This window comes from Pelophylax lessonae, assembly GCF_965119305.1.
Source record: "Pelophylax lessonae genome assembly, chromosome: 1".
Classification (NCBI taxonomy): domain Eukaryota; kingdom Metazoa; phylum Chordata; class Amphibia; order Anura; family Ranidae; genus Pelophylax; species Pelophylax lessonae.
Window position 1 is genome coordinate 600,074,079 of NC_138768.1, and position 26,252 is coordinate 600,100,330.

The 26,252-nt window shown below is 41.2% G+C and overlaps 1 protein-coding gene across 1 annotated transcript in view; it reads right to left on the reverse strand.

The window, feature by feature from the left end:
- The window catches only part of LOC309561875 (NACHT, LRR and PYD domains-containing protein 3-like), an 85,120-nt gene that overhangs the window by 24,451 nt on the left and 34,417 nt on the right, over positions 1 to 26,252 (reverse strand). Inside the window, exon 4 of the mRNA XM_082265940.1 lies at positions 19,122 to 19,208. Within this exon, the coding sequence (XP_082122066.1) occupies positions 19,122 to 19,208 (87 nt within the window). The remainder of the gene's footprint in view (positions 1 to 19,121; positions 19,209 to 26,252) is intronic.

Below are 26,252 nucleotides of genomic sequence, written 5' to 3' on the forward strand. Positions count from 1 at the left end.
ATCCTCTTCTGCGTCCTCTTCCTTCTTCTTCGGTCCCACAATGCACTGCGCCGGCCCGCCGTCACTTCCGGTGCGCGCGCGTCATCCCTCCACAGCTTCTGGGCATGCCCAGAAGCTGTTTAGAAGGGAATGACGCACGCGCACCGGAACTGACGTCGGGGCCGGTGCAGGCGCATTGATTCCTGGGAGCGATGACGTTCAGCTCCCAGGAATCATTGCAAAAGCCAGGAAGTGACAAATCGCCGTGGCCGACGAGGGGAGGAGAAAGGAAGTAAGGTAAGTATATTTTCTCTACAAGGTAAGTAAAAAAAAAAATTGCGATTATCCATTTGTTTTTCAGGTGACCCGGAGCGAGAAGATGGAGGTAAGTGTAAATTTAGGGTGGAACTCCACTTTAATTGGCCAGAATAAAAACGTAATCATTTACACACATATACAGGCGTCAAGCATTTTTTTTTTTTTGCCATAACACCGCAGCTCCTGGATGAGTTGGCAATGTTTTTTTTCTGCCTCTTAACACTCCTGTCTGTAACTCCTCTAAACGCCTATTTGTGAGCTGACACATAGGCTAATATGCAGAGACATTTTTAGACATAAAAAAAAAAAATGCCAGATGCCCCTCCATCAAAAACATCCAGTGAGCATGAGGCCTAAATTTGGATTTTATATGTTCTGGTATTGTAAATCTTTTTGCAAACTCATTTTACCAATAGGGTTTTTTTCACTGGACTCAGTGCCAAGTTACTGTATATAGCAATAGGCTATGGTGCTGTCATCCCTTAACAAGAATTACAAACATTGGGACTATTATGGACACAACATACTGTACATGTGAACTCTAATGTACAGTTTTTTCAAATATGTAAATAGCTTTCTTGATACAAACAAATAAAAAAGTTCATTAAAAGACAGTGCGGCTACATCATACATGTATAGATTACATAGTCGTGGTTACAGACATCAACCTTGACCATGAATAAGTGAATGCTTAGGCTTTCACATGTATGGTATGTCCATAGTAGTCCCAATTATATTTTTTGGAACTGTATGTAGCAATAAACTTTAAAGAAACAGGAAAAAAGCACCTATTAACTACTTGAAGACCAGACTGCTTCACCACCTTCCTATTCAGGCCATTTTTCAGTTTGCATGACAATTACTCAGTCATGCAACACTATACCCACATTCATTTTATGTAATTTTGGAGTGCTTTATTTTAATGATAATTAATCACCACTGTAATTTTTTTTAATTTATTTTTTGTTGCTATATACTGTAAAGGAATAAAGAATGAAAATGTGTTTCTGTTATAAAACTTTGCAAATAAATAACCTTTCTTCATAAATTAAGGCTAAATGTATTCTGCTACAGAGATCGCGGGCAGGATCACCGGAAATCATTGCAAATCGTGGGACGCCTGTGCGTTGCCCGTGATTTGCAATAGCACCCCAAACGCTGTGCGATGTTGCCGCGGTTTCCACCTGCCAAATCGCGGTTACATCACGCAAAAGCTCTTGTACCTTCTTTGGGCGTCATGCGTCCCGCATTTTTTTTTGCGCGATGTTACCGCGATTCGGCAGGCGGAAATCGCGGCAACATCGCACAGCATTTGGGGTGCTATTGCAAATCACGGGCAACGCACAGGCGTCCCGCGATTTGCAATGATTTCCAGATTGCGGGCAGAATCGCGGTGATTCTGCCCGCAATCTCTACGCTGACATGTGAACGGAGCCTTATGTTTACCTGACTAAAAAAAGCAAAAATATTTTTTAAGTCCTTACCAAATAAAAAAAAAAAAATACACAACCCTGTTACCTGTTTCTATTAATTAACTACAAATACACTGGCATAGTCACAAAGTTATATTCTATCATCGACTGCTCCCTCATCCTTTAATGGTTGCAGAGGCGCTAAACTGTCTTCATCCTAATAGCCCATTAATGCCTCTGTGACTTGGGCCTATTTTAACCACTCAACGACTTCCCTACAGCAGATTTACTGCTACAGGGCAGCCGCTCTGTGCAGAATCACGTACATATACATGATTCGGCACGTCCACCTAGTGGGCGCGCGCTCAGCCGGCTTGCCTCTTCTGCTGTGATTAGTCACAGCAGAAGCCTATTGGCAGGATCTGGAAGTCAGGAGGCCAATCAGCAGGGTCAGAAGAAGAGGCTGGACGGAGCTATGCATATGTAAACAAGGCAGAGCTCCGTTCTGACAGCAGGGATGTGATGGATTTTCATCACATTCATCACATCCCTTAGTAAAAACGCTACACAAAGTACACAAAAACACTGGCTAGGCACACATTTAACCCTTTGATTGCCCTAGATGTTTAACACCTTCCCAGCCAGTGTCATTAGTACAGTGACAGTGCATATTCTTCCCACTGATCACTGTATTAGTGTAACTGGTTTCCATAAAGTGTCAAAAGTGTCAGTTAGTGTCCGATTGTTCACCCCAATATCGCAGTCCCACTATAAGTCACTGATCGCTGCCATTATTAATATAAAAATAAATAAATAAAAATAACCATAGCTTATAGATGCGATACCTTTTGCACAAACCAATCAATATACACTTATTGGGATTTTATTTTACCAAAAATATTTAGCAGAATACATATTGGCCTAAATTTATGAAGAAATTAGATTTTTTAAAAATTTTTCATTGAATATGTTTGATAGCAGAAAGTAAAAATAAAATTTTTATTTTCTTTTTTTTTTTTTAAAGTTGTTGCCTTTTTTTATTTTTAGTGCAAAAAATAAAATATGCAGTCGTGGTCAAATACCACCCAAAATAAGCTCTATTTGTGAGGGAGAAATGGCATACATTTTATTTTGGTACAACGTTGCATGACCGTGCAATTGTCAGTTAAAATAATGCAGTGCTGTATCACTAAAAATGGCCTAGTCATGAAGGGGGGTAAATCTTCCGGAGGTCAAGTGGTTAAAAAGGCAAGCTGCTGAAAGAGTCTTCTACATTCAGAGGCTGAACTTGTTCCTTAGTTTTCAAAACCACTGTCTGCGCCATGAATGCACACTCAGCACAGATATAAACAGCAAGCAAAGCCCACATCTTTGTATGCAATTCTCAACAAGAGCAGGAGTCAGCAGCTAGATCTTCTAGCTCAGACATCTAAACAGTGATTTAAACAATGGCACAGCAGTTGATCCTTTATTTAAAATTGATCTTGTGGATGGAAGGATGTACTGAGCGTTGGATGTATTGCCGCACAGACTCACAAAGTAGCACTCAGCTTATTTCCCTACCCATGCATGTGCAATCTGCTCTCTCTCCCCAGCACAGCACTCTCCAGGTGTGAAAGAAAGCATGTGTATGCTTGTGTATGCTTGGGTACAGAATAAGTGCCCAGTTGTGAGTTTCCTGGGCCACAGATTCAATATTCAGTGTATGCTGCCATCTGCAGGACAGAGAGGGGAGGGCAATGAAAAAAGCAGCTAAAAGAATAAGCATTATTATAAAAAAAAACGAGTTCTGCATAGTAATGTAATGAAAGTGCAATAATGTTTGGGGATTTTTTTTTTGAAAAGTTAGTAAAGGTGAACTAAGATTCATCACTCAGGACAGAGAGGGGAGGACAATGAAATAAGCAGCTAGAAAAATAAGCATTATTATAACAATATAAAATAAAAAAGAGTACTGCATAGTAATGTAATTGGAGTTCTGTAATGTTTGGGGATGTTTTTTGAAAAGTTAGTAAAGGTGAACTAAGATTCATCACTCAGAACAGAGAGGGGAGGGCAATGAAATAAGGAGCTAGAAAAATAAGCATTATTATAAAAAAAGAAAAGTGCTGCATAGTAATGTAATGAGAGTGCTGTAATGTTTGGGGATGTTTTTGGAAAAGTTAGAAAAAAGGTGAACTAACCCTTTAATGAAAAGTGGGGAAAACAGTAAACAGGAATATTGCTGTACTGCTGAAAAGATTCAATTTTGAAATGTGATCAGTATTTTTTATTATTCCTTACATCCCTCTATTCACAGTTCAATAAAGAAAAACCTTTGAATAGACAGGTACTGTGCACCACCCAGTGGAATCTTTGTGTACTACAGGCCAAATATAAAGTGACTGCATTTGTTTTATAGCATATCATGCCATCAGCTATAATATCATAGTCATACTGTCATGCTGCAGAAAGCATGTTAGTTTATATAGAAATAAAAGCTAACAATATTTAAGTGAGTAAGTCAAAATTTACAATTTTACCATCTCTCCTGCAATTAGAGGGTGTAGGTCTTCAGTAAGTGGCATATCACAAGCTCCAGCATCTCCAACATATCCATATAGAATGCTAGATAACATTGCATCTTGTATAGGAAATTGTATGAAAATTTTTGTCCAGGTCTACGGAAAAGTGGCCACAAAGGGTCGTTTCAGACAAGCGGTAAGCTTACCGCCCTCTGAAATATAATCTGCAGTGGATCATTTTAAAGAGGGGAGTATAGCAATGAATAGGAGGCATTCACGAGGCACTACTGCTATCTCCTGACCTCTTTTTTCACATTTTTTTCTTTTTTAAATCGGCAAATGGCAACTTTAAATTGTGGGGACCGCACAATTTTGCATATCAATGTACAACACAGTGTGAAAGAATACTCAGGTTCAATACGACATAAAGTAGGTTTAGAGCATATGCAAGCTATCAGAGCAGAAGAAAAGGGTTGAAAATTAGAGATAAGAGAGATGGGGTGATCAAGGGGCTGGGATGGTATGGGGCAGGGGCGTAACTACAAGGGTTGCAGGGATTGGAATTGCAACTGGGCCCTATTCTCCAGGGGGCCTGTGCAGCTCCCCTGTACACCTGAATAGGAGGGGCGGTGGGGGCAGCATGTAGAGAAATCAATGTCCTTCTTTTTTCCTCCTGTAGCTGCAGGAGAAAAATGGAGGTGATTGGTTCCTCTGTATGCTGCCACGGTCACTGTCGCTCAGAACACTGTAACTTGAAACAAGTGCTAGATCCTCGACCTTGAGTCCAGAAGATCCAGGACTGTAGAACAATGAGCTACGAACACTGCTGTACTGCAAAGTCACTAAGTTCTTCCTCCAGCCTTACGCTGGCTTTAGGTAGACTGTTGTGGAATCCTGTATGGCTGCAACTCTCAACTAAGACACCGCACACTGTCTCTTCAGGGCCCAAACTGCAGGCACCCCCTTTTACTCTTCAGGGTCCCCTGACTAGGTACCCCCTCTGTCACTTCAGGGTCCTCAACCCAGGTACCCCCTTTACAGCTAGCTGAAATCTGGATCCTAGAACCTTCTCCGGAGTGGTCCCCACTGACACTAGGCAGACCCCCAGGGGGAATCCTCAGTACTCACAACCTGTGTAGGCTTTCCTGGGACTGGACCCCTCTCGCTCTCCGCTGGTTCTCGGCACACCGGATCCCCTCAGCTCAACTCAGCACTCTCTGGATTCTCAGGCAGCACCCGAGACATCCTCTTCCTCAAACAGGAGGAGAAACAGCTGTTCTTGCCCTTCTGGGACTCTGTTCCTGCCAAAGACACCCAGTCACGCACTTCCCACAAACTTATACCCACTCCCAGAATCCCTTGCGGCATAATCTTCTGGGGTAGTTACAAGCCTGAATGTGTCCCCTGATTGGGTTTCCTCCACCACCATATGAGAAGCCTCTCACAGGGACCAGTAGGGAGACTCCCCTCTCACACACCTGGAAGCTATGACACCCTGGCAAAAATAAATCATGGTCCTGCTGTTAGGCAGACAAGGCCCACTATACATTTACCTAGCACTTACCTGTAGGGTGCTACACATTCATAGTTGTTTACACTATCTTTTTTTCAGGGTTTTGTCAAAGTTTGCTAACTGCTTGGAAAAGAAAGGAAGCTATTATTTATTGACTTGTAGTTAGGCCACCTATAGGAGAGTGGAAGAGGAAGGCACATGGATTCTTAGGGACTACCATGTGGAAAGGCTGTGGATAAAACCCAAAATTTTGGACCAGCATGGAATTCATTTTGGACAGGTCAACCATGCATAGATAGTGATAGTACTCCATATCAAAGGGTCTTAATGTCACTCTCAGATATCTTTCTGGAATGTAAATTGGCAGGGTTTAATAAAATGATAAGCCAATGTTAACTGATGTGAAGTCCACCATTGAAAAGTTTTTGAGTTTTCTTGGCCTAGAGGGGAATAATGGATTATGTGTGAATGGTAGAAGGGAAGGTGTCAGGAACATCATGTGAGTCATCTGGAGCATTGTTTGCTCTGTCAGGCTCCTGCACATAAGTATGTACAGTACATATTCAGCCTAAGAAGACCTATGACAATGTGCACATACTACGGCATGGGCGCACACATCATGGTTTGCACGCATGTCCACCACAGATACTGGCACCAAGGGGACTAGTTAAACCTAATTTTTGCATAGGCTCATTGCTTAATGGTTTTTCAGTCTGTGTTCCTGTAATTATTGATTCTGAAAAATAACAGTGCAAAATGATATAAACTGTTAGCTGCGCACATATATCATCCAAAACAGTGACATGTGTATATGTGATCAATCAAATACGTGAACAATAACATTCAAAAACACTGCCACCAAAAATATATTTGTATATACAGTGGGTACGGAAAGTATTCAGACCCCCTTAAATTTTTCACTCTTTGTTATATTGCAGCCATTTGCTAAAATCATTTAAGTTCATTCTTCTTCCTCATGAATGTACACATAGCACCCCATACTGACAGAAAAACACAGAATTGTTGACATTGTTGCAGATTTATTAAAAAAGAAAAACTGAAATATCACATGGTCCTAAGTATTCAGACCCTTTGCTCAGTATTTAGTAGAAGCCCCCTTTTGCTCTAATACAGCCAGGAGTCTTTTTGGGAAAGATGCAACAAGTCTTTCACACCTGGATTTGGGGATCCTCTGCCATTCCTCCTTGCAGATCCTCTCCAGTTCTGTCAGGTTGGATGGTAAACGTTGGTGGACAGCCATTTTTAGGTCTCTCCAGAGATGCTCAATTGGGTTTAAGTCAGGGCTCTGGCTGGGCCATTCAAGAACAGTCACGGAGTTGTTGTGAAGCCACTCCTTCATTATTTTAGCTGTGTGCTTAGGGTCATTGTCTTGTTGGAAGGTAAACCTTCGGCCCAGTCTGAGGTCCAGAGCACTCTGGAGAAGGTTTTTGTCCAGGATATCCCTGTACTTGGCCGCATTCATCTTTCCCTCGATTGCAACCAGTCGTCCTGTCCCTGCAGCTGAAAAACACCCCCACAGCATGATGCTGCCACCACCATGCTTCACTGTTGGGACTGTATTGGACAGGTGATGAGCAGTGCCTGGTTTTCTCCACACATACTGCTTAGAATTAAGGCCAAAAAGTTCTATTTTGGTCTCATCAGACCAGAGAATCTTATTTCTCACCATCTTGGAGTCCTTCAGGTGTTTTTTAGCAAACTCCATGCAGGCTTTCATGTGTCTTACACTGAGGAGAGGCTTCCGTCGGGCCACTCTGCCATAAAGCCCCGACTGGTGGAGGGCTGCAGTGATGGTTGACTTTCTACAACTTTCTCCCATCTCCTGACTGCATCTCTGGAGCTCAGCCACAGTGATCTTTGGGTTCTTCTTTACCTCTCTCACCAAGGCTCTTCTCCCCCCATAGCTCAGTTTGGCCGGACGGCCAGCTCTAGGAAGGGTTCTGGTCGTCCCAAACGTCTTCCATTTGAGGATTATGGAGGCCACTGTGCTCTTAGGAACCTTAAGTGCAGCAGAAATCTTTTTGTAACCTTGGCCAGATCTGTGCCTTGCCACAATTCTGTCTCTGAGCTCTTCAGGCAGTTCCTTTGACCTCATGATTCTCATTTGCTCTGACATGCATTGTGATCTGGAAGGTCTTATATAGACAGGTGTGTGGCTTTCCTAATCAAGTCCAATCAGTATAATCAAACACAGCTGGACTCAAATGAAGGTGTAGAACCATCTCAAGGATGATCAGAAGAAATGGAAAGCACCTGAGTTAAATATATGAGTGTCACAGGAAAGGGTCTGAATACTTAGGACCATGTGATATTTCAGTTTTTCTTTTTTAATAAATCTGCAACAATGTCAACAATTCTGTGTTTTTCTGTCAGTATGGGGTGCTATGTGTACATTCATGAGGAAGAAGAATGAACTTAAATGATTTTAGCAAATGGCTGCAATATAACAAAGAGTGAAAAATTTAATGGGGTCTGAATACTTTCCGTACCCACTGTAAATATGAAAAACAAAAATAGTCCAAAAAAGTTCATGAACTAAACTGGAAATCCATAGTGATAAGTATAGATAGTCTGGTGAGATTCCAGTGACTTCAAGATAAAAGAAACACCAAAAAAAGGTCCACCACCTCTGTGTTCCACACCCCTTTGCCAAGTCACTCACCCCCACTTAATGCCCTCCACTCTCATTCCACCTTAGACGTTCCACCCAAGACACCTTCTTGTACATCATCTTTAGAAGAGGTTTCCTTCTGGGACAACAGCCATGCAGACCAATTTGATGCAGTGTGCAGCATATGGTCTGAGCACTGACAGGCTGACCCCCCACCCCTTTAACCTGTTTAGTAGGGATGATCGAACTTTTGAAAAGTTCGGTTCGGCCAGAACATCCGAACTTCCCGAAAGTTCGACCCGGATTTCAGAACCCCATTGAAATCAATGGGACCCATTTTTAAGCCCTAAAACCCAATAAATGCCCCTAAAAAGTGCCTAGGGTTCTGGGTCATGCCCCATTAACTATTAATCATACAAAAAAAAGTTCTTAAAAATTATCATTTTTGATAAAAAAGCCAATTATTGAAAAAAAAAAAAAAAGAGAGATTTTTTGATTTTGACTTTGGATTTAGTATCTGGGGGTCTAAAAAGTGTACATGTGACGTTTCAGCTCTGTAGCATGTCCAGAACCATGAAAAAAAAAAAGATAATTTTTCAGTAGAACAGGGATGTGGGACCCTCCTTTAACATCTATATGATCTTTTTTTCTGAAAAAAGCTGAAACTTCACAGGTACAACTTTTAGACCCCCAGACACAAAATCACACAAAAAAAGTTCTTAAAAATTGTCATTTTTGATAAAAAAAGCCAATTATTGAAAAATTTAAAAAAAAAAAGAGATTTTTTTATTTTTACTTTGGATTTTGTATCTGGGGGGTCTAAAAAGTGTACATGTAAAGTTTCAGCTCTGTAGCATATCCAGAACCATAAAAAAAAAAGATTGTTTGTATTAGAAAACTTTCAGCACAGGAGGTTGGCTTCGCTGCTGTAACACCTTGCCGGTTTAATAGCAGGCATTTTTTTGGGTTCTTTGCAGTCAGGAAAAACATCTGAACTTGTGTATAGTGGTACTGTGCACAAGTTCTGATGTTTTGCCTGCCTCCAAAAACCCCCAAAAAATGCCAGCAAGAACACACCTGGGCATTTTTTTTTTTGACGCTAGAGTTTTTTTTGGCATTTTTTGGGGTTCTTTTGAGGCAGGCAAAACATCTGAACTTGTGTATAGTGGTGTATATACACACATACATATATTCATATACACACCTAGACATATATAGGTGTGATAGTAGCAGAAATATATGCTTGCGCTAATGAAATCATTTACAGTAATATATTTCTGCTACTATCACACCTATATATGGCTAGGTGTCTATATACATATAATTATGTGTGTATATATACCACTATACACAAGTTCAGATGTTTTGCCTGCCTCAAAAGAACCCAAAAAAATGCCAAAAAAAAAACGCTAGCGTCGAAAAAAAAAATGCCCAGGTGTGTTTTTGCTGGCATTTTTTGGGAGTTTTTGGAGGCAGGCAAAACATCAGAACTTGTGCACAGTACCACTATACACAAGTTCAGATGTTTTTCCTGACTGCAAAGAACCCAAAAAAAAACCCGCTTTGAAACCGGCAAGGTGTGAAAACCGAGGAGAGAAGCTAACCCCCTGAGCTGAAAGTTTTCTAATACATACAATCCTTTTTTTTTCTGGTTCTGGACATGCTACAGAGCTGAAACTTCACAGGTACACCTTTAGACCCCACAGACACAAAATCACACAAAAAAAGTTCTTAAAAATTGTCATTTTTGATAAAAAAAGCCAATTATTGAAAAAATAAGAAAAAAAAGAAAAAAAAAAGAGATTTTTTGATTTTTACTTTGGATTTCAGATCTGAGGGGTCTAAAAAGTGTACATGTGAAGTTTCAGCTCTGTAGCATGTCCAGAACCATAAAAAAAAGATCATTTGTATTAGAAAACTTTCAGATCACCAATATGGCTTCTCGGTTTCCACACCTTGCCGGTTTAATAGAAGGCATTTTTTTGGGTTCTTTGCAGTCAGGAAAAACATCTGAACTTGTGTATAGTGGTATTGTGCACAAGTTCTGATGTTTTGCCTGCCTCCAAAAAACCCCAAAAAATGCCAGCAAAAACACACCTGGGCATTTTTTTTTTTTTTGACGCTAGCGTTTTTTTTTGAATTTTTTTGGGTTCTTTTGAGGCAGGCAAAACATCTGAACTTGTGTATAGTGGTATATATACACACATAATTATATGTATATAGACACCTAGCCATATATAGGTGTGATAGTAGCAGAAATATATTACTGTAAATGATTTCATTAGCGCAAGCATATATTTCTGCTACTATCACACCTATATATGTCTAGGTGTGTATATAAATATATGGATGTGTATATACACCACTATACACAAGTTCAGATGTTTTTGCCTGCCTCCAAAACCCCCCAAAAAATGCCAGCAAAAACACACCTGGGCATTTTTTTTTGACGCTAGGGTTTTTTTTGGCATTTTTTTGGGTTCTTTTGAGGCAGGCAAAACATCTGAACTTGTGTATAGTGGTATATATACACACATAATTATATGTATATAGACACCTAGCCATATATAGGTGTGATAGTAGCAGAAATATATTACTGTAAATGATTTCATTAGCGCAAGCATTTATTTCTGCTACTATCACACCTATATATGTCTAGGTGTGTATATAAATATATGGATGTGTATATACACCACTATACACAAGTTCAGATGTTTTTGCCTGCCTCCAAAACCCCCCAAAAAATGCCAGCAAAAACACACCTGGGCATTTTTTTTTGACGCTAGGGTTTTTTTTGGCATTTTTTTGGGTTCTTTTGAGGCAGGCAAAACATCTGAACTTGTGTATAGTGGTATATATACACACATAATTATATGTATATAGACACCTAGCCATATATAGGTGTGATAGTAGCAGAAATATATTACTGTAAATGATTTCATTAGCGCAAGCATTTATTTCTGCTACTATCACACCTATATATGTCTAGGGGTATATATACAGACATATATGTGTATATATACCCCCTATACACATGTTCAGATGTCATGTCTGACATCAAACATGTCCTCAAAAAAGCACTGGCAGTGGCAGCCCCTGCAGCATGAAAAATGCTTGGCTGGTGAGAAGCCATATTCCTGTGCAGAAGCAATTCAGAGAAATGATCATTTCTCTATAGCGGTCACCCTGCTATGGAAGGGTTTTGTCACCCTGCCATAGCAGTCACTGCCAGTTAACCCTACACTACACTACGGTCCCCTTACACTTAACACTTTCCCTACAGAAACTAAATTTTTGAAGCTAACTTAAGTGTAAAGGAGCACTCTAACTACACTAGATATCCCTTTCCTCACACTAATAAATAGCTAAATGACACTTTTAAAGTAAAATTAGCAGAACTGCTTCCACTCTCTTCCATGTCCAGTATAACAATGCTAGGAATATGGCGGGGGCGATCTTATATACTGGGGGGCGTATTCACTAATGATTGGTTTAGGGACCCCCTAGTCACTCCAATCACATTCCTAGCATTCTCCTGCCCCCTCAATTGGCTTTTGCTAATAGTTCTGGTCCAATCACGGGCTTTTAAAGCCCATTTCCTGAAGCATTGCATTTTGGTCGGTTCTGGTTGCCGAATTACGAACTTTTTGGGCAAAAAGTTCTAAATTCGGCCGAACCTCGAACACCCAATGTTCGGGCCGAACCGATGGTCGACCAGAACCGTTCGATCATCCCTACTGTTTAGCAATGCTGGCAGCACTTATACATCTATTTCCCAAAGACAATATGACGCTGAGCATGTGCACTTAACTTCTTTTGTCTACCATTGCGAGGCCTGTTCTGAGTGGAACCTGTCCTATTAAACTGCTGCATCATCTTGGCCACCATGCTGCAGCTCAGTTTCAGAGTCTTAGTAATCTTCTTATAGCCTAGGCCATCTTTATGTAGAGCAACAATTCTTTTTTTCAGATCCTCAGAGAGTTCTTTACCATGAGGTGCCATGTTGAACTTCCAGTGACCAGTGTGAGAGAGTGAGAGCGATAACACCAAATTTAACACACCTGCTCCCCATTCACACCTGAGACCTTCTAATACTAATGAGTCACATGTCACCAGGGAGGGGAAAATGGCAAATTGGGCCCAATTTGGAAATGTTCACTTAGGGGTGTACTCACTTTTGTTGCCAGTGGTTTAGACATTAATGGCTGTGTGTTGAGTTATTTTGAGGGGACAGCAAATTTACACTGGTATACAAGCTGTACGACTTTACATTATAGCAAAGTGTCATTTCTTCAGTGTTGTTACATGAAAGGATATAATAAAATATTTACAAAAATGGGAGGGGTGTACTAACTTTTGTGAGATACTATATATAACAGCAATCTCCAGACCCCTCAGAGACTGCAAACATGGTAAAAGACAAGAGATGGTCAGAGGTTGCGGACATGGTACAGGAGATAGCAGAGGCTGTGGATATGGTGCATGTGGTGGTCAGCGGCTGCAGACATGGTGCAGGAGTTGGGTTGCCACCTCATTCCTTTAATCCAGGACACATATGAACTACACAGGTTCTGAGGGTAAAACAATGCACATAAGGCACTAAGATAGTTTAATTACCACCTGAATCAGCTACAGAAACTGTGTGATTAATGTGTGCCCAGGTTTAAAGGGATGCGGTGGCAACCCTATGCAGGAGATAGAATGGAGAATGATCCACGCTTAGGATAGGCGAAAAAATCAAAGTGCTGGCTGCAGCCTACCTCCTAACTATAATCCAAGGATATATAGTAAAAAGTAAAATGGTTAAAGGAGAGGTAAATGGCGCTGCCTACTATAGCAGGTAGATATGGCAGGTATAGTGTAAGGGAATGGCTCAACCCTACAAGTTAAGCAGGTATAATCACAGAGTTGAAAATTAGACTCCATAAAACATGCAGTAAGAGATGATTTTTGGTAATCACTATTAAAAATCATGAACACATATGCATCATAAACATATATATATATAATATATAATAATAGTGCAAATTAGATTATGTATAAAGTGACTCTGTGACAAGTGTTGGTGAGGTGATGGTGAACGTCACCACTAAAATCCAAAAGATATAATCTCAAACTTATTAAAGTGTTTCAGTGACTGTGCAAAAAAGAAATGCCAGAAAAAATGAACAAGCCCCCAAAGAAATGTGTGGGGTAAACAGAAATATAAGGTGCTGAATAAAAGTCAGGTGATCAATAAATAATTAATAATTGCAAAAAAATGTGTGCGATTATCCCAAAATTGCATCAGCACAAAATGAAATAAAGCAAATGTAAGTCGCACATAAAAAGTGCTATAAAGTGACTACAACCAATAAATAAGCCCAAATTGGGCGTGAGAAGTAAAGTGCTAAAGGTAGAGGTAGATATAAAGTGCTTGTTGAAAAAAAACAAAAGTTATCATATAAACTCGTCCATAAGCAACTAAGTGCTGCAAGAAATTACTAATTAATGTGATTTATAGTCCAAAAATCGCATAAAAATCAGGTACAATAGAAATATTTAAATCCAAATCGCACAACCAAAGACGCTCAAGATAAAGAGTCCAAAACGCATAAAAATGAAATGCAGTTTTTGAACATGAATTGCATATAATATTTTCCTTAAATAGTCCCAAAGTAGCACATATGAAGTGCTCAAGTGCAAGGAAAAAACGATGTGACTTCGTGTTGTATCACAGCCAAAAGTGACTTTAGTGCAGGTAACCAAAAATTATTTTTCTTCAAGTGTGGCTGGTGTGGTGGGTCAACCAGTGCTCCCCTCACTCCCAGGACCGCACTTACCAGAGATAATCACCCCTACAGGGGTAACAAGCCTGTAATCTGTAATATGACTCCTATGGTCCTCAGATCTTATCCCTCGGTTTGTCTGGGCAGTCTGGCCAATATGGATCCTATCCCTATAGACAGAAGGTATAGCCCGCCAGGGTCCTATCTCTCCAGATAGCGTGGCCCCTCAGAGTACTGGGATATTCCAAGTGTACATATGGGGAAAGAAGGGTTCGTATAGTGTAGTACCGTCAATAATAAAAATGAATTTATTTGAAAGTACTCACATACAGACGGTGATAAGAAGGCAATGTAAAAAGCAATGGTGCTGTATCATTGGCGCACTTCCGGGATGTGATGCGCTCCACGCGACTGGAAATGCGTTTCCACAGAGGCGGATGTGACGTAATGACATTCTACGCGTTTCATCTTACCAACGTCATCAGGAGGACCACATGTGGTGGTCAGTGGCTGTGGACATGGTGAAGGGAGTGGTCAGCAGCTGCCGACACGGTGCAGGGGGGGCCTGGTCAGCGGCTGCAGACATAGTGCAGGGGGGAGTCAGAGGCTGCGGACATGGTGCAGGTGGTGGTCTGGTCAGAGGCTGCAGACATGGTGCAGGTGGTAGTCAGCGACTGAGGACATTGTGCAGGTGGTGGTCTGGTCAGAGGCTGCAGACATGGTGCAGGTGGTAGTCAGCGACTGAGGACATTGTGCAGGTGGTGGTCTGGTCAGCGGCTGCGAACATGGTGCATGGGGTGGTCAGAGGCTGCAGATATGGTGAAGATGGTGGTCAGCGACTGCAGACATGGTGCAGGTGGTGGTCTGGTCAACGGACATGGTGCAAGGGGTGGTCCACAGCTGCATACATGGTGCAGGTAGTGGTCTGGTCAGCGGACATGTGGCAGGGGGTGGTCAGTGGCTGCAGACATGGTGCAGGTGGTGATAAGCAGCTGCAGACATGGTGCAGGTGGTGGTCTGGTCAGAGGCTGCGGACATGGTGCAGGTGGTGGTCAGAGGCTGCGGACATGGTGAAGGTGGTGGTCTGGTCAGCGGCTGCGGACATGCTGCAGGGGGTGGTCAAAGGCTGTGGTGTGGTCTGGGGTCTGGTCTTACCTGCTGATGTGACACTCTCGGGAGTCTCGTATGGACGCAGGTGCTCTTCTTTTTTTCCCTTTGATACATGCGATTATTGGATTGCCTTTGTGAGTGCATATGTAACGGGGAAAGGGGATACTGTATTCAATAAACTTGGTTTTTATTGTATTACGCTATGTTCACCTCTCTCTAATTTACATGCCATTATTGGATTGCCTTTGTGAGTGCATATGTAACGGGGAAAGGGGATACTGTATTTAATAAACTTGGTTTTTATTGTATTACGCTATGTTCACCTCGCTCTAATTTACATGCCATCACATATCTAATGGAGCGTATGTGTTGTGGATATATAAGTTCTGTGGAGATTGGAGGATCCCATAAAGAGTGTCAGACCTTCATTTGTTTTTTTCCCTTGGCGTGGCAAGCCCATATGTGTGTTAAAGGCTCCATTTATTCCAGTTTCTGCTGAGTGCCCATTACCACGGGGGATTCACGCTGGTCTGGTGAAGGTGGTCCGACTATTTCTGATATTGCACCGTGGTGAAGATATCCAGCTTGATGCATTTATGAACTTTTATGAACTACATTTTTCATGGATGCAGTCACTATGAGTGTGCTTGCCATATATACCATCCAGTAATTCCAGCATTTGAACTGCACATATATTTGATTTTATTTGTTTACAAGGTTATGCAAGCACTGCTAGTGTAATTGTTGTTCATATTGTTTGTGTACATCATTGCACCTTTATATATACTTCAATACATAAGTTGTGCCTGTTTATTTGCAGCTCTCTATAGCCTTCCAAAGCTCTGAAGATCAGGGCTCAGAGATCTGAAGTCTCACACTTCAGACCTCAATGAGGAGAGCTCTGAATCATGATTGGAAGGAAGGGACACTCCACCCTTCTTACAGTACATGGGAAATTTCCACAGCTGTGGCTGTCAATCACAGGTTGGGTTCTGGAGCTCTTCTACCCATCAACAATTTTCTGTTGGAGTTTGGACTCATGCAGATAACAGAGCAATGAGGCAGCAGAAAAAACACACTCAGTGCTTTGGATAGAAACAAGGAGGATGTGTTTCATGTCTGAGGTCACTTTAAGTGGTCTTTAGTGTTGGACAAGATAGCGTTATATGTATTTCTCAACGTTCACATAAAAATGAGAGTTAATAAATAGGAACCCTGTTAGAATAAGAGATAAAAAGAAAAGCTAAAAACGACTAAACTTGTACCTTAGGCAGGCATGGAAATGAAAAAAAAGGCAGCAAAACAAGTTCTTCATGTTCCAACCTGAAATCTCAGCAACAAATCAAACTATGGAGCCTTGTCAGGCTGATCCTATTTCCGCTGAGTTACATTGTGGAGGATGCCCCCACTAACATGTTTTACGGCTCTTCCCCTTCTTCAGAAAGTCTAGGACCAGTCTGTTAGAATTTACGACTTTTGTGAAATGGGATTTTATGCTGCCTGTTGATTTTTATTTTTTTTTTTTTTTTTTTTTCATTTTTATGCTAGCTTTAAGTTGGTGTTTGCCAGTGCATTTTATTTATTATTATTACCTAATAAATAAGAAGATGTCCTGCACAATTCACTCTGCTTGTGTTCTGTGTTCTTATATGCAAGTTGGTATTCTGTCCACAGGAGCATTTGCAAAGTAGGCCTGGCTAAAGAAGGATTACTTTGAAGCAGTTGGAGAGCTTAACAATGTATTTCAATATGTGTGAACTAAATATTCCTGTTTTTTATTGCAAAGTTTGCTAAAAGGGTATAGCAGTGTGCAGAGGGTTCACCCAGGACTTGTAGTATCATGTGGTTTAACACCTGGTAGATTATATAATAATACAAGCTATTGGGATCTGAGCACAGGTATACTGTATCTTGTTTCTGATATACAAGTTTTCTCCTTGGATTTGTTCTAGTATTATTGCTTATGCATGAAATCCGTTTGAACAGATTCTAAAATGCAGTAAAAAGGAGAAGCAAGAAAACCACAATATTAAACAGGAAACCAGTTAAAGTTAAGCAGGTAAAAAGCATGCCAACAAAGCACCTGAGGTTTCAGAGTACAGTTGCATAGCTGTAACTGAAATTTCATATGTTCTATCCAGGGCAGCTGTTAGAAACCATGGGGACCCAAACAGACAACCTGACATGGGACTCCATATAGACAACCTAACATGGGGCCCCATACAGACAACCTTGCCAATACTTCAGTTATGAATGAACACAGTAAGTGATTGGTACCGATTACTCATTGCCTTCATTCAGGGAAGAAAGGGGCTGGTAAATATTTTATACCTTCCCCCACTCTCAGTCTTAAAAAAATCCTATTGTGAGTTTGCAGCGGCAGTGGGAAGAAGAGGAGGGAAGTCAGCAGGGCTGTGGGAGCAGTGGGGTTAGGGGGGTCACACAGGGGGGCCTGGGCAGCAGGGGGAAATATATAATGCATAGGAAGGGTGATGGGTGTGGTGAGGGGCATTTACTAATACCGATTCCCATGTTGGACGAGAAGGCCTGGCCCGCAGTCTCCGCTCTAATTTATCCCAAAGGTATTTTATTGGGTTGAGGTCAAGACTCTGTGCAGGCCAGTCAAGTTCCTCCACACCAAACTCGCTTATCCACGTCTTTATGGACCTTGCTTTCACCTTGCTTTTTCACACTCTATTTGCGTGAAACAAATGATATAAATTTCATTTGGGTATAGTGTTGCATGGCCACGTGATTACCAGTTAAAGTAGCACAGTGCTGAAAAGCAAAAAATGCCCTGGTCATGAAGGCAGTAAAATCTTGCAGAGGTCAAGTGGTTAAACTGTTTTTGACAGGTACCCGTTCCCAATTCCGTAAGACTCCACTGTGGCGAGGTCCCTCGGAAGTTTGGCCCCCCTCCTCTTTCCTCCACCGCCGGGCCAGTTAGAAAGCGCAGCGTGATTCACATATGTGCAGTAGAGAATTGGCTGTAAAGCCGAAAGGCTTCACTGCCGGTTTCCCGTACCACGAATGGTGGCGGGGTGCTGACATCGCAGGATCCCTGGACAGGTAAGTGTCCTAGTATTAAAAATCAGCAGCTTCTGTATATTTAGCTGTTAACTTTTAAATTTTTTCGTGGGGGGGGGGGGGGGCGCTTTAGGTTAAGCCATGATTTCTCTTAGTTTCTATGAGTTGCTCCACTTCCCACAACTTTGCTGCATTTTGCATTCCCTTAATTGGGACTATAAATGCCCATAATTCCTTCTCCTAAATCCTTACCATAATATGCATGTCTCCACTAGTTCTGTATTATGAGAACAGAAACAGTTGTCCGCTCTGTCTATGTTACAACATACTGTACACTCTGATACCCTCAAAAAAAAAAAATCAAATGCTTAACATTGTTGTTCAATTTTACTGTTTAGCAAGGGTGACAGTGGGTACCTTATAGGTTTTATCTCCATGTATTGTTTCTAAAGGTGATCTTACTCTTTAAATACAATATGGACCTGACTTTAAGTTAGATAAAATAAGGAACATACTTTTAATACACAATTCTTGGACAATTTTTTCCTAAAAAATGGTGCCATTGGTGGCATAGTTGGAAGCACCTGGCTAAATTCATGTCAATTTAAATATAGACTGAGCTGGATGGAAAACTCATATGGAGCTGTTTGAATACAATAGTTGGCAGAGGAGATTTATCAGCTTGGAGAGGGAAATTGGGTGATCTCTGACAATCTTCCTGTAGGTGGAACAAGATAAATTGAAATGTGTATGGTTAGTCTGGATGTGGGTCTTATCCAGAATTGACCTGCATTCTATTGTTTCCATACATACTGTGAATACAATAAAACATAAAAAATGCAAACCTTGTAGCCTTACCCCAATAGATTGATCTTGCAGTCTGGTGACATTAATATATTGCAGAGAATCCTGATTGCCTTTAAATCAAGGCTATTTTCACCAAGCCTTTAAAAAAATGAAAGACAGGAGTATTTATATGGCTGAAACCAGACAGTTAGGACCACATTGGCAACATAAATTACGCATAAAACATATTAGTACTGGCACTTTGAATAAGCATGGTCTCTTTTACCAATTGAAATAGATATAAATCACTGTATTAACCACTGAAGCCAGATATGTAGGGCAATACTGGTACTACCAAAGGTTTTAGGCAGTATTAACACTAGAGTCTGCAGTGTGGTATTTTCTATTATGAGTCTCCTTATCGTTGTTCTTTCTCTCTCTCTATGAGTTATCCAAGAGTCTCTCAACAATATTGACAATACATTGATACCTGGTCACTTCCTCTCTGACATCCATTACCATCATTATGTATTTTTCCATTTCTTTCAGTTTCCCTGGATATAACTAGGTTCTTTTGTTTTGTTTTGTTTTTATTTTGATTATTACTACATATAATTATTTTTATTCATTTTTTTTCTTCTGTCCCTATTTTCTCATTTATTATTACATTATTCTTAAAAACAGAGTGTCTTGCTAGAGTTTTGCTTTAATTTACTAATTTACAATTGTGTGTAGATATTAGTAAATAGCCCTATAAGGTTACCTTTTCTCATTAGATTTTTAGTAGATGTTTTTAAGAGATATATTATTAAAGATTTTTGATTTTTAATGGGGGGAAGGGTTAGAATATTTGCATTTTAGCCTTATCATCACACTCCTTCATATTTGATTTTTCACACACACCTTGCAAGAGGCTGGTAACTTTAACCACTTGCCTACTGTGCACTTAAACCCCCTTCCCATCCAGGCCAATTTTCAGCTTTCAGCGCTCTCACATTTTGAATGACAATTGCGCGGTCATGCTACACTGTACCCATATTAAATTTTTATCATTTTTTTTCACACAAACAGAGCTTTCTTTTGGTGGTATTTAATCATCTCTGGGTTTTTTATTTTTTACAAAAAAAAAGAAAATAGACAGAAAATTTTGAAAAAAAAAAAAGTTTTTCTTATTTTCTGCGAGTAAATTTTGAACATAAATACATTTTTCTCCTTCACTGATGTACGCTGATGAGGCGGCACTGATGGGCACTGATAGGCTGCACTGATGGGCACTGATGAGGTGGCACTTATGGGCACTGATGAGGTGGCACTTATGGGCACTGATGAGGAGGTACTAATATGCCGCACTGATGAGCACTGATAGACGGCACTGATAGATGGCACTGATGAGCACTGATAGGCGGCACTGATGAGCACTGATAGGCGGCACTGATGGGCACTGAGAGGTGGCACTGCTGGGCACTGAGAGGTGGCACTGCTGGGCACTGAGAGGCGGCACTGACGGGCAGCACTGATGGGCACTGGCGGATGGCACTGATGGGCACTGGCGGATGGCACTGATGGACACTGACGGGTGGCACTGATGAGCACTGATGGGCGGCACTGATGAGCACTGATGGGCAGCACCATCAGTGCCCACACTCAGTGCCCATAGTGCTGCCAGTCAGTGCTCATCAGTGATTAGATGAGCAGGCACTGATGGGCACTGACTGGCAGCACTATGGGCACTGATTGTGGGCACTGATGGGGGGCACTGTTGGCGGGCACTGAGTGTATGTTTTTTACCTCTAGTAATCAGGGCACTGGTGATCGGTGCCCTGATTACATTCTTCTGTGTCCCCGGCACTGGGCAGCTCTCCCTCCTTCCTCACACTGCAGTCTCCGTGTGAGGAAGGAGCGCTGGCGATGAGAGATGATCTCATATGTTTACATATGAGATCATCTCTCATTGGACGGTCCGATCGTGTGGTGAATGGCCGCTGTGATTGGCCATTCACCACGATCCTGGGGACACGGCCGACACAGATTTTCCCCGATGCGTGCTCGCGGGAGCGCACGGGGAGACTGTTTCTGGGAGGCCGTATAAAGACGGCCTCCCGAAAATGTGAGTCCGCGCTGCAGCCATACATAGGCATAGGAAGAAGTTAAGACTTCTTTGCAACCATATCTTGTATGGTTGCTCTGTGTATGCACTTCCTAAACCACTTCTGGACCGGAAGATTTTCCCCCTTAATGACCAGGCCATATTTTGCGATTACTTTAACGGACAATTGCGCGGTCGTGCGATGCTGTACCCAAATAAAATTGATGTTCTTTTTTCCCACAAATAGAGCTTTCTTTTGGTGGTATTTGATCACCTCTGCGATTTTTATTTTTTATGCTATAAACAAAAAAAGAGCGATAATTCTGAAAAAAAAACAATATTTTTCACTTTCTGCTATATAACATTCTCAAAAAAAAAAATTAAAAATCAAACCTTTTTAACATTTCAGGCCAATTTGTTTTCTGCTACATATTTTTGGTAAAAAAAAAATCGCAATAAGCGTATTTTGATTGGTTTGCACAAAAGTTATCGCATCTACTAACTACGAGAAAGTTGTCATTTTTATTGTTTTTTTTTTTTTTACTAGTAATGGCGGCGATCTGCGATTTTAAGCAGGACGGCAGACAGAGCGGACCCCTAACTGACATTTTTTACACTTTTGGGGGGGACCAGTGACATTACTAAAGTAATCAGTGCTAAAAATATGCACTGTTACTGTAATAATGACACTGGCAGGGAAGGGGTTAACACTGTGGGTGATCAAAGGGTTAAATGTGAGCCTAGGGGAGTGATTCTAACTGTGGGCGGCGTGGCTTGTGAAATGATCATAGAGACCTGTGATCCTATAAAGAAGGATCACAGGGACACTGTGATCATTCCAGGGAAAAGAACGGTCAGCTGTGTTTACAACAGCTGACTGTTCTTCTCTCTCAGTGGGAAGCGATCACGGGTGTCAGGCAGCAATCGGTGGTTCTGAGTGGGGGCAGGAGCAAGAGCTGCAGGCACGCGACTGACGTAGTTCAACGTCGGTTTGCGAAGGGGGGCCGCATTGCCGCAGTAAAAAGGCGGCGGGTGGGCGGGAAGGGGTTAAGCACACAGCCTCTTTGACAAGCCCTTCACAACCACTTCACACACCTAATATTCATTCTTTCATTGAGTGGTGGCTGATGATGTATTTAACCGCCCCCTTCCACCTAGGGACTCCATCCCCATGACGGTGGATAGAGTGAAACACGTTGGGAGTGTGGCCTGGCAGAGGTCTAGGCTGAGACTGCCATTCACTAATATACAGCAGGTCTTGACTTGATGTGTGGCTCCGGGGCCACTCTTTGACATTGCCTGGAGTATAGACAAACTCCTTTCCCGGCAAGCACTGACAGTTCACACACATACAGTGCCTTGAAAAAGTATTCATACCCCTTGAAATTTTCCACATTTCGTCATGTTACAACCAATAATGTAATTGTATTTTATTGGGATTTTATGTGACAGACCAATGTAAAGTGGCACATAATTGTGAAGTGGAAGGAAAATGATAAATGTTTTTTTACATTTTTTACAAATAAATATCTGAATTTTTTTTCAGCCCCCTTTTCTCTGATGCCCTTACCTAAAATCTAGTGGAACCAATTGCCTTCAGAAGTCACCTAATTAGAAAAAAGAGTCCACCGATGTATAATTTAATTTCAGTATAAATACAGCTGTTCTGTGAAGCCCTCAGAGGATTGTTGGAGAACTGTAGTGAACAAACAGCACCATGAAAGCCAAGGAACACACAAGAGAGGTCAGGGATAACGTTGTGGAGAATTTTAAGCAAGGATAGGTTAAAAATAAAATATCCCAAACATTGAACATCTCACAGAGCACTGTTCAATCCATCATTTGAAAATGGAAAGAGTATGGCACTGCTGCAAACCTACGAAGACATGGCCGTCCACCTAAACTGAGAGGCCAGGCAAGGAGAGCATTATTAGGAGAAGCAGCCAAGAGGCCCACGGTAACTCTTGTGGAGTTGGAGAGATCCACAGCTCAGGTGAGAGAATCTTTCCGCAGAACAACTATTAGTCGTGCACTCCACAAATCTGGCCATAATGGAAGAGTGGCCAGAAGAAAGCCATTGTTGAAAGAAAGCCATAAGAAGTTACATTTTCAGTTTGTGAGAAGCCATGTGGGGGAAACAGCAAACATGTGGAAGAAGGTGCTCTGGTCAGAAAAGACCAAAACTGAACTTTTTGGCCAAAAAGCAAAACGCTAATTGTGGCAGAAAACTAACTTTATACATCAGCCTGAACACACAAAACATGGTGGTGGCAGCGTCATGTTGTGGGGATGCTTTTCTTCAGCAGGGATAGGGAAGAAGGTCAGAAATGATGGGAAGATGGATGGAGCCAAATATAGGGCAATCTTAATAGAAAACCTTGATACTGGGGTGGAGGTTCACCTTCTAGCAGGACAATGACCCTAAACATACAGTCAGAGCTACGATGGAATGGTTTAGATCAAAGCACATTGATGTGCTAGAATGGCCCAGTCAAAGTCCAGACCAAAATCCAATTGACAATCTGTGACAAGACTTGAAAATTGCTGTTCACAGACACTCTCCATCCAATCTGACAGACCTTGAGCTATTTTTCAAAGAAGAATGGAAAAAAATATAATTCTCTAGATGTGCAAAGCTGTTAGAGACATTCCCAAAAAGAATTGCAGCTGTAATTGCAGCGAAAGGTGGTTTTACAAAATGTTGATGGGGGACTGAAAACAAATGCACGCCACACTTTTCAGATATTTATTTGTAAAAAGATTTGAAAACCATTTATGATTTTTCTTCCACTTCACAATTATGTGCCACTTTGTGTTGGTCTATCAGATAAAATCCCAATACCAAGGAGGGCTGGGTGCCCCAGACATTATTAAATACTGCTATGCCACACACCTCAGAGCAGTTACCTCTTGGTTGGCTAATTTTTCATCCAGCAGATGGTCAGAGATAGAACTGAGTATTACCTGCCCTGTACATCCTTGTGCTATGCTTTGGTCAGATTTAAGTTCATCTATGGCGCAACTTGGAAGCTTATGTCTGGGCCCAATGATATTTAAGCTCTCTATATGGAAAAAACGTTCTCAAAGGTTCTCTCTCTCTTCTCCATGCCCACCTCTCCTCAACGGCTATTCAATCCTGATATTCCAGACAGTCTAGCGTATAACTGGATGTCCCCCTGGTTGCAAGCAGGTATTTTCCAGCTCCGCATTATGGTATACCCTCTAACCCACAAATTGCTATAGTTTGCCAAATTCCAAAATAAATGCCAGGTCCCTAAACACCTTTTTTTTTTTGCTTTCTTCAAATTAAGCATTTATTTTTTTCTAAATCCCCATCCCTGACTTTAGATAAACCTACTGCATTTGAATGTCTGTGCTCCCAAGGTCCATACCAACCTGGCCTTATTGCATCCATTTATAACATTTTTCATGAAGCTACTCCACTTACATTTCTGCATATACAGTACATATGGCAAATATGTACTGTATATGCAGAAATGGGCCCAAATCCTTCAAAGACTCCTCCCTCTCTCACAATGGCAGAAAATATGGGACTCTGTCTCTAAGGTTTCCAGGTATGTAGAGCAGAGAGAGACAGCTTACAAAATTCTTTTTTTTTGGTACAGAAGTTCTTTACAGCTATGACTCTTCGGTCTCTCTGCTTTTTTGGAGCTGTCATGGGGACAGGGGCATGCATTATCCTGTTTTTTGGGATTGTCCCGTGATCCAATGTTTCTGGTTCTCGGTACAGTCTCTCCTTCAGAACCTCTTTGGGACTGACTTCCCCCTAGACCCAGTTAATTTTTGGTTGGGTCTCCCTGTTCCTGGTATCTCCAAGTATGCCAAAAGACTGGCTGCATTTATCTTACTAGCTGCAAAGAGGGTTATACCTCTTTGCTGGTTGTCTTCTAATCCTCCCACAAGCTCCCATAGCCCAGATATATGGAACGCTTGACGGCAGTTGTACAAGATTCCTTACCCCAATTTTCAAAAGTTTGGGATTTATGGGATGATTCTTAGTTTAATGTAGAATCAGCCTCTCAATCCTCTGATTAGCTAATTTTCCTATTTAGCCCTTCCTGTTTTTTGGTTACCTATACACATATGTGTTATATCCCCCTATTCCCTGGTGTGTGTCCCCCCCCCCTCCCCCTCTTTTTTTACTACATTTCGATTCCCTTCTGAGCAGTTTTCATATTGCCTAATCATTGAGCAACAATAGCTTTATGCAATATTCTCCTCACATATACTAAACTTGCTCTTTGTTGGCCTATATCCCCATTTATAAATCTCTTAACTATTCTCATGTCTTTACTCAAACTCTAAATATCTGATATTGTTATAAATTAACATCGTACTTTTGTAATATGAAAACCGATTTATCTTTTACTTCTCTGTATTTCCTTTGTAAAACTTAATAAATATACAATTGCAAAAAAAAATCCCCAAAAAAATATTTGTTTTTGGTTGTAACATTACAAAATGTGAAAATTTCAAGGGGTATGAATACTTTTTCAAGGTATTATATGCTTGGTTTACACTTATTACCACTAACATGCAGTGCCTCAGTGCTATGTTTGTAATAGGACAGCTGCAAGATGACCACAAGTTTGTTGCATGCAAAACTAAGTCAAAAGGACAGTGTAAATTTAGTGAAAATCTAGGACACTTGAAAAGCTAGCAGATTCCTCCATCCATGCTATACAGGCTATGGTATTTTGACAGCCAGCCCCGTCAGCTGTCAAAATAACTGAATAGCAGCTGCATCTAAACTGATGCAGCAAATTTTCAGCTGATAATTTGTCACCTGAATCCTGTAATTTTTTCATCAAGAGATGTTGAACAGAAGGTGGCTGACAGGGCCACCCAACTGAGCGAATTCCTGCAAACCGGTATGAAATTTGTACAGTGTATAGGCAGCTTTTTGCTAAACTGCTGGGACTTTTAGTTATCCTATTCCAGACTTTATTTTTAACAATGTAACCACTGCTGTACATTTTAAGGACATTAGGACATTAGTTACTTAAATGGCCGTATACAGTACATATCTAACTAGTGTCTGTTATTTCCCTTACTTTATTAGGTTACCTTTATAATGGGATGGTTGTATGGGGGCT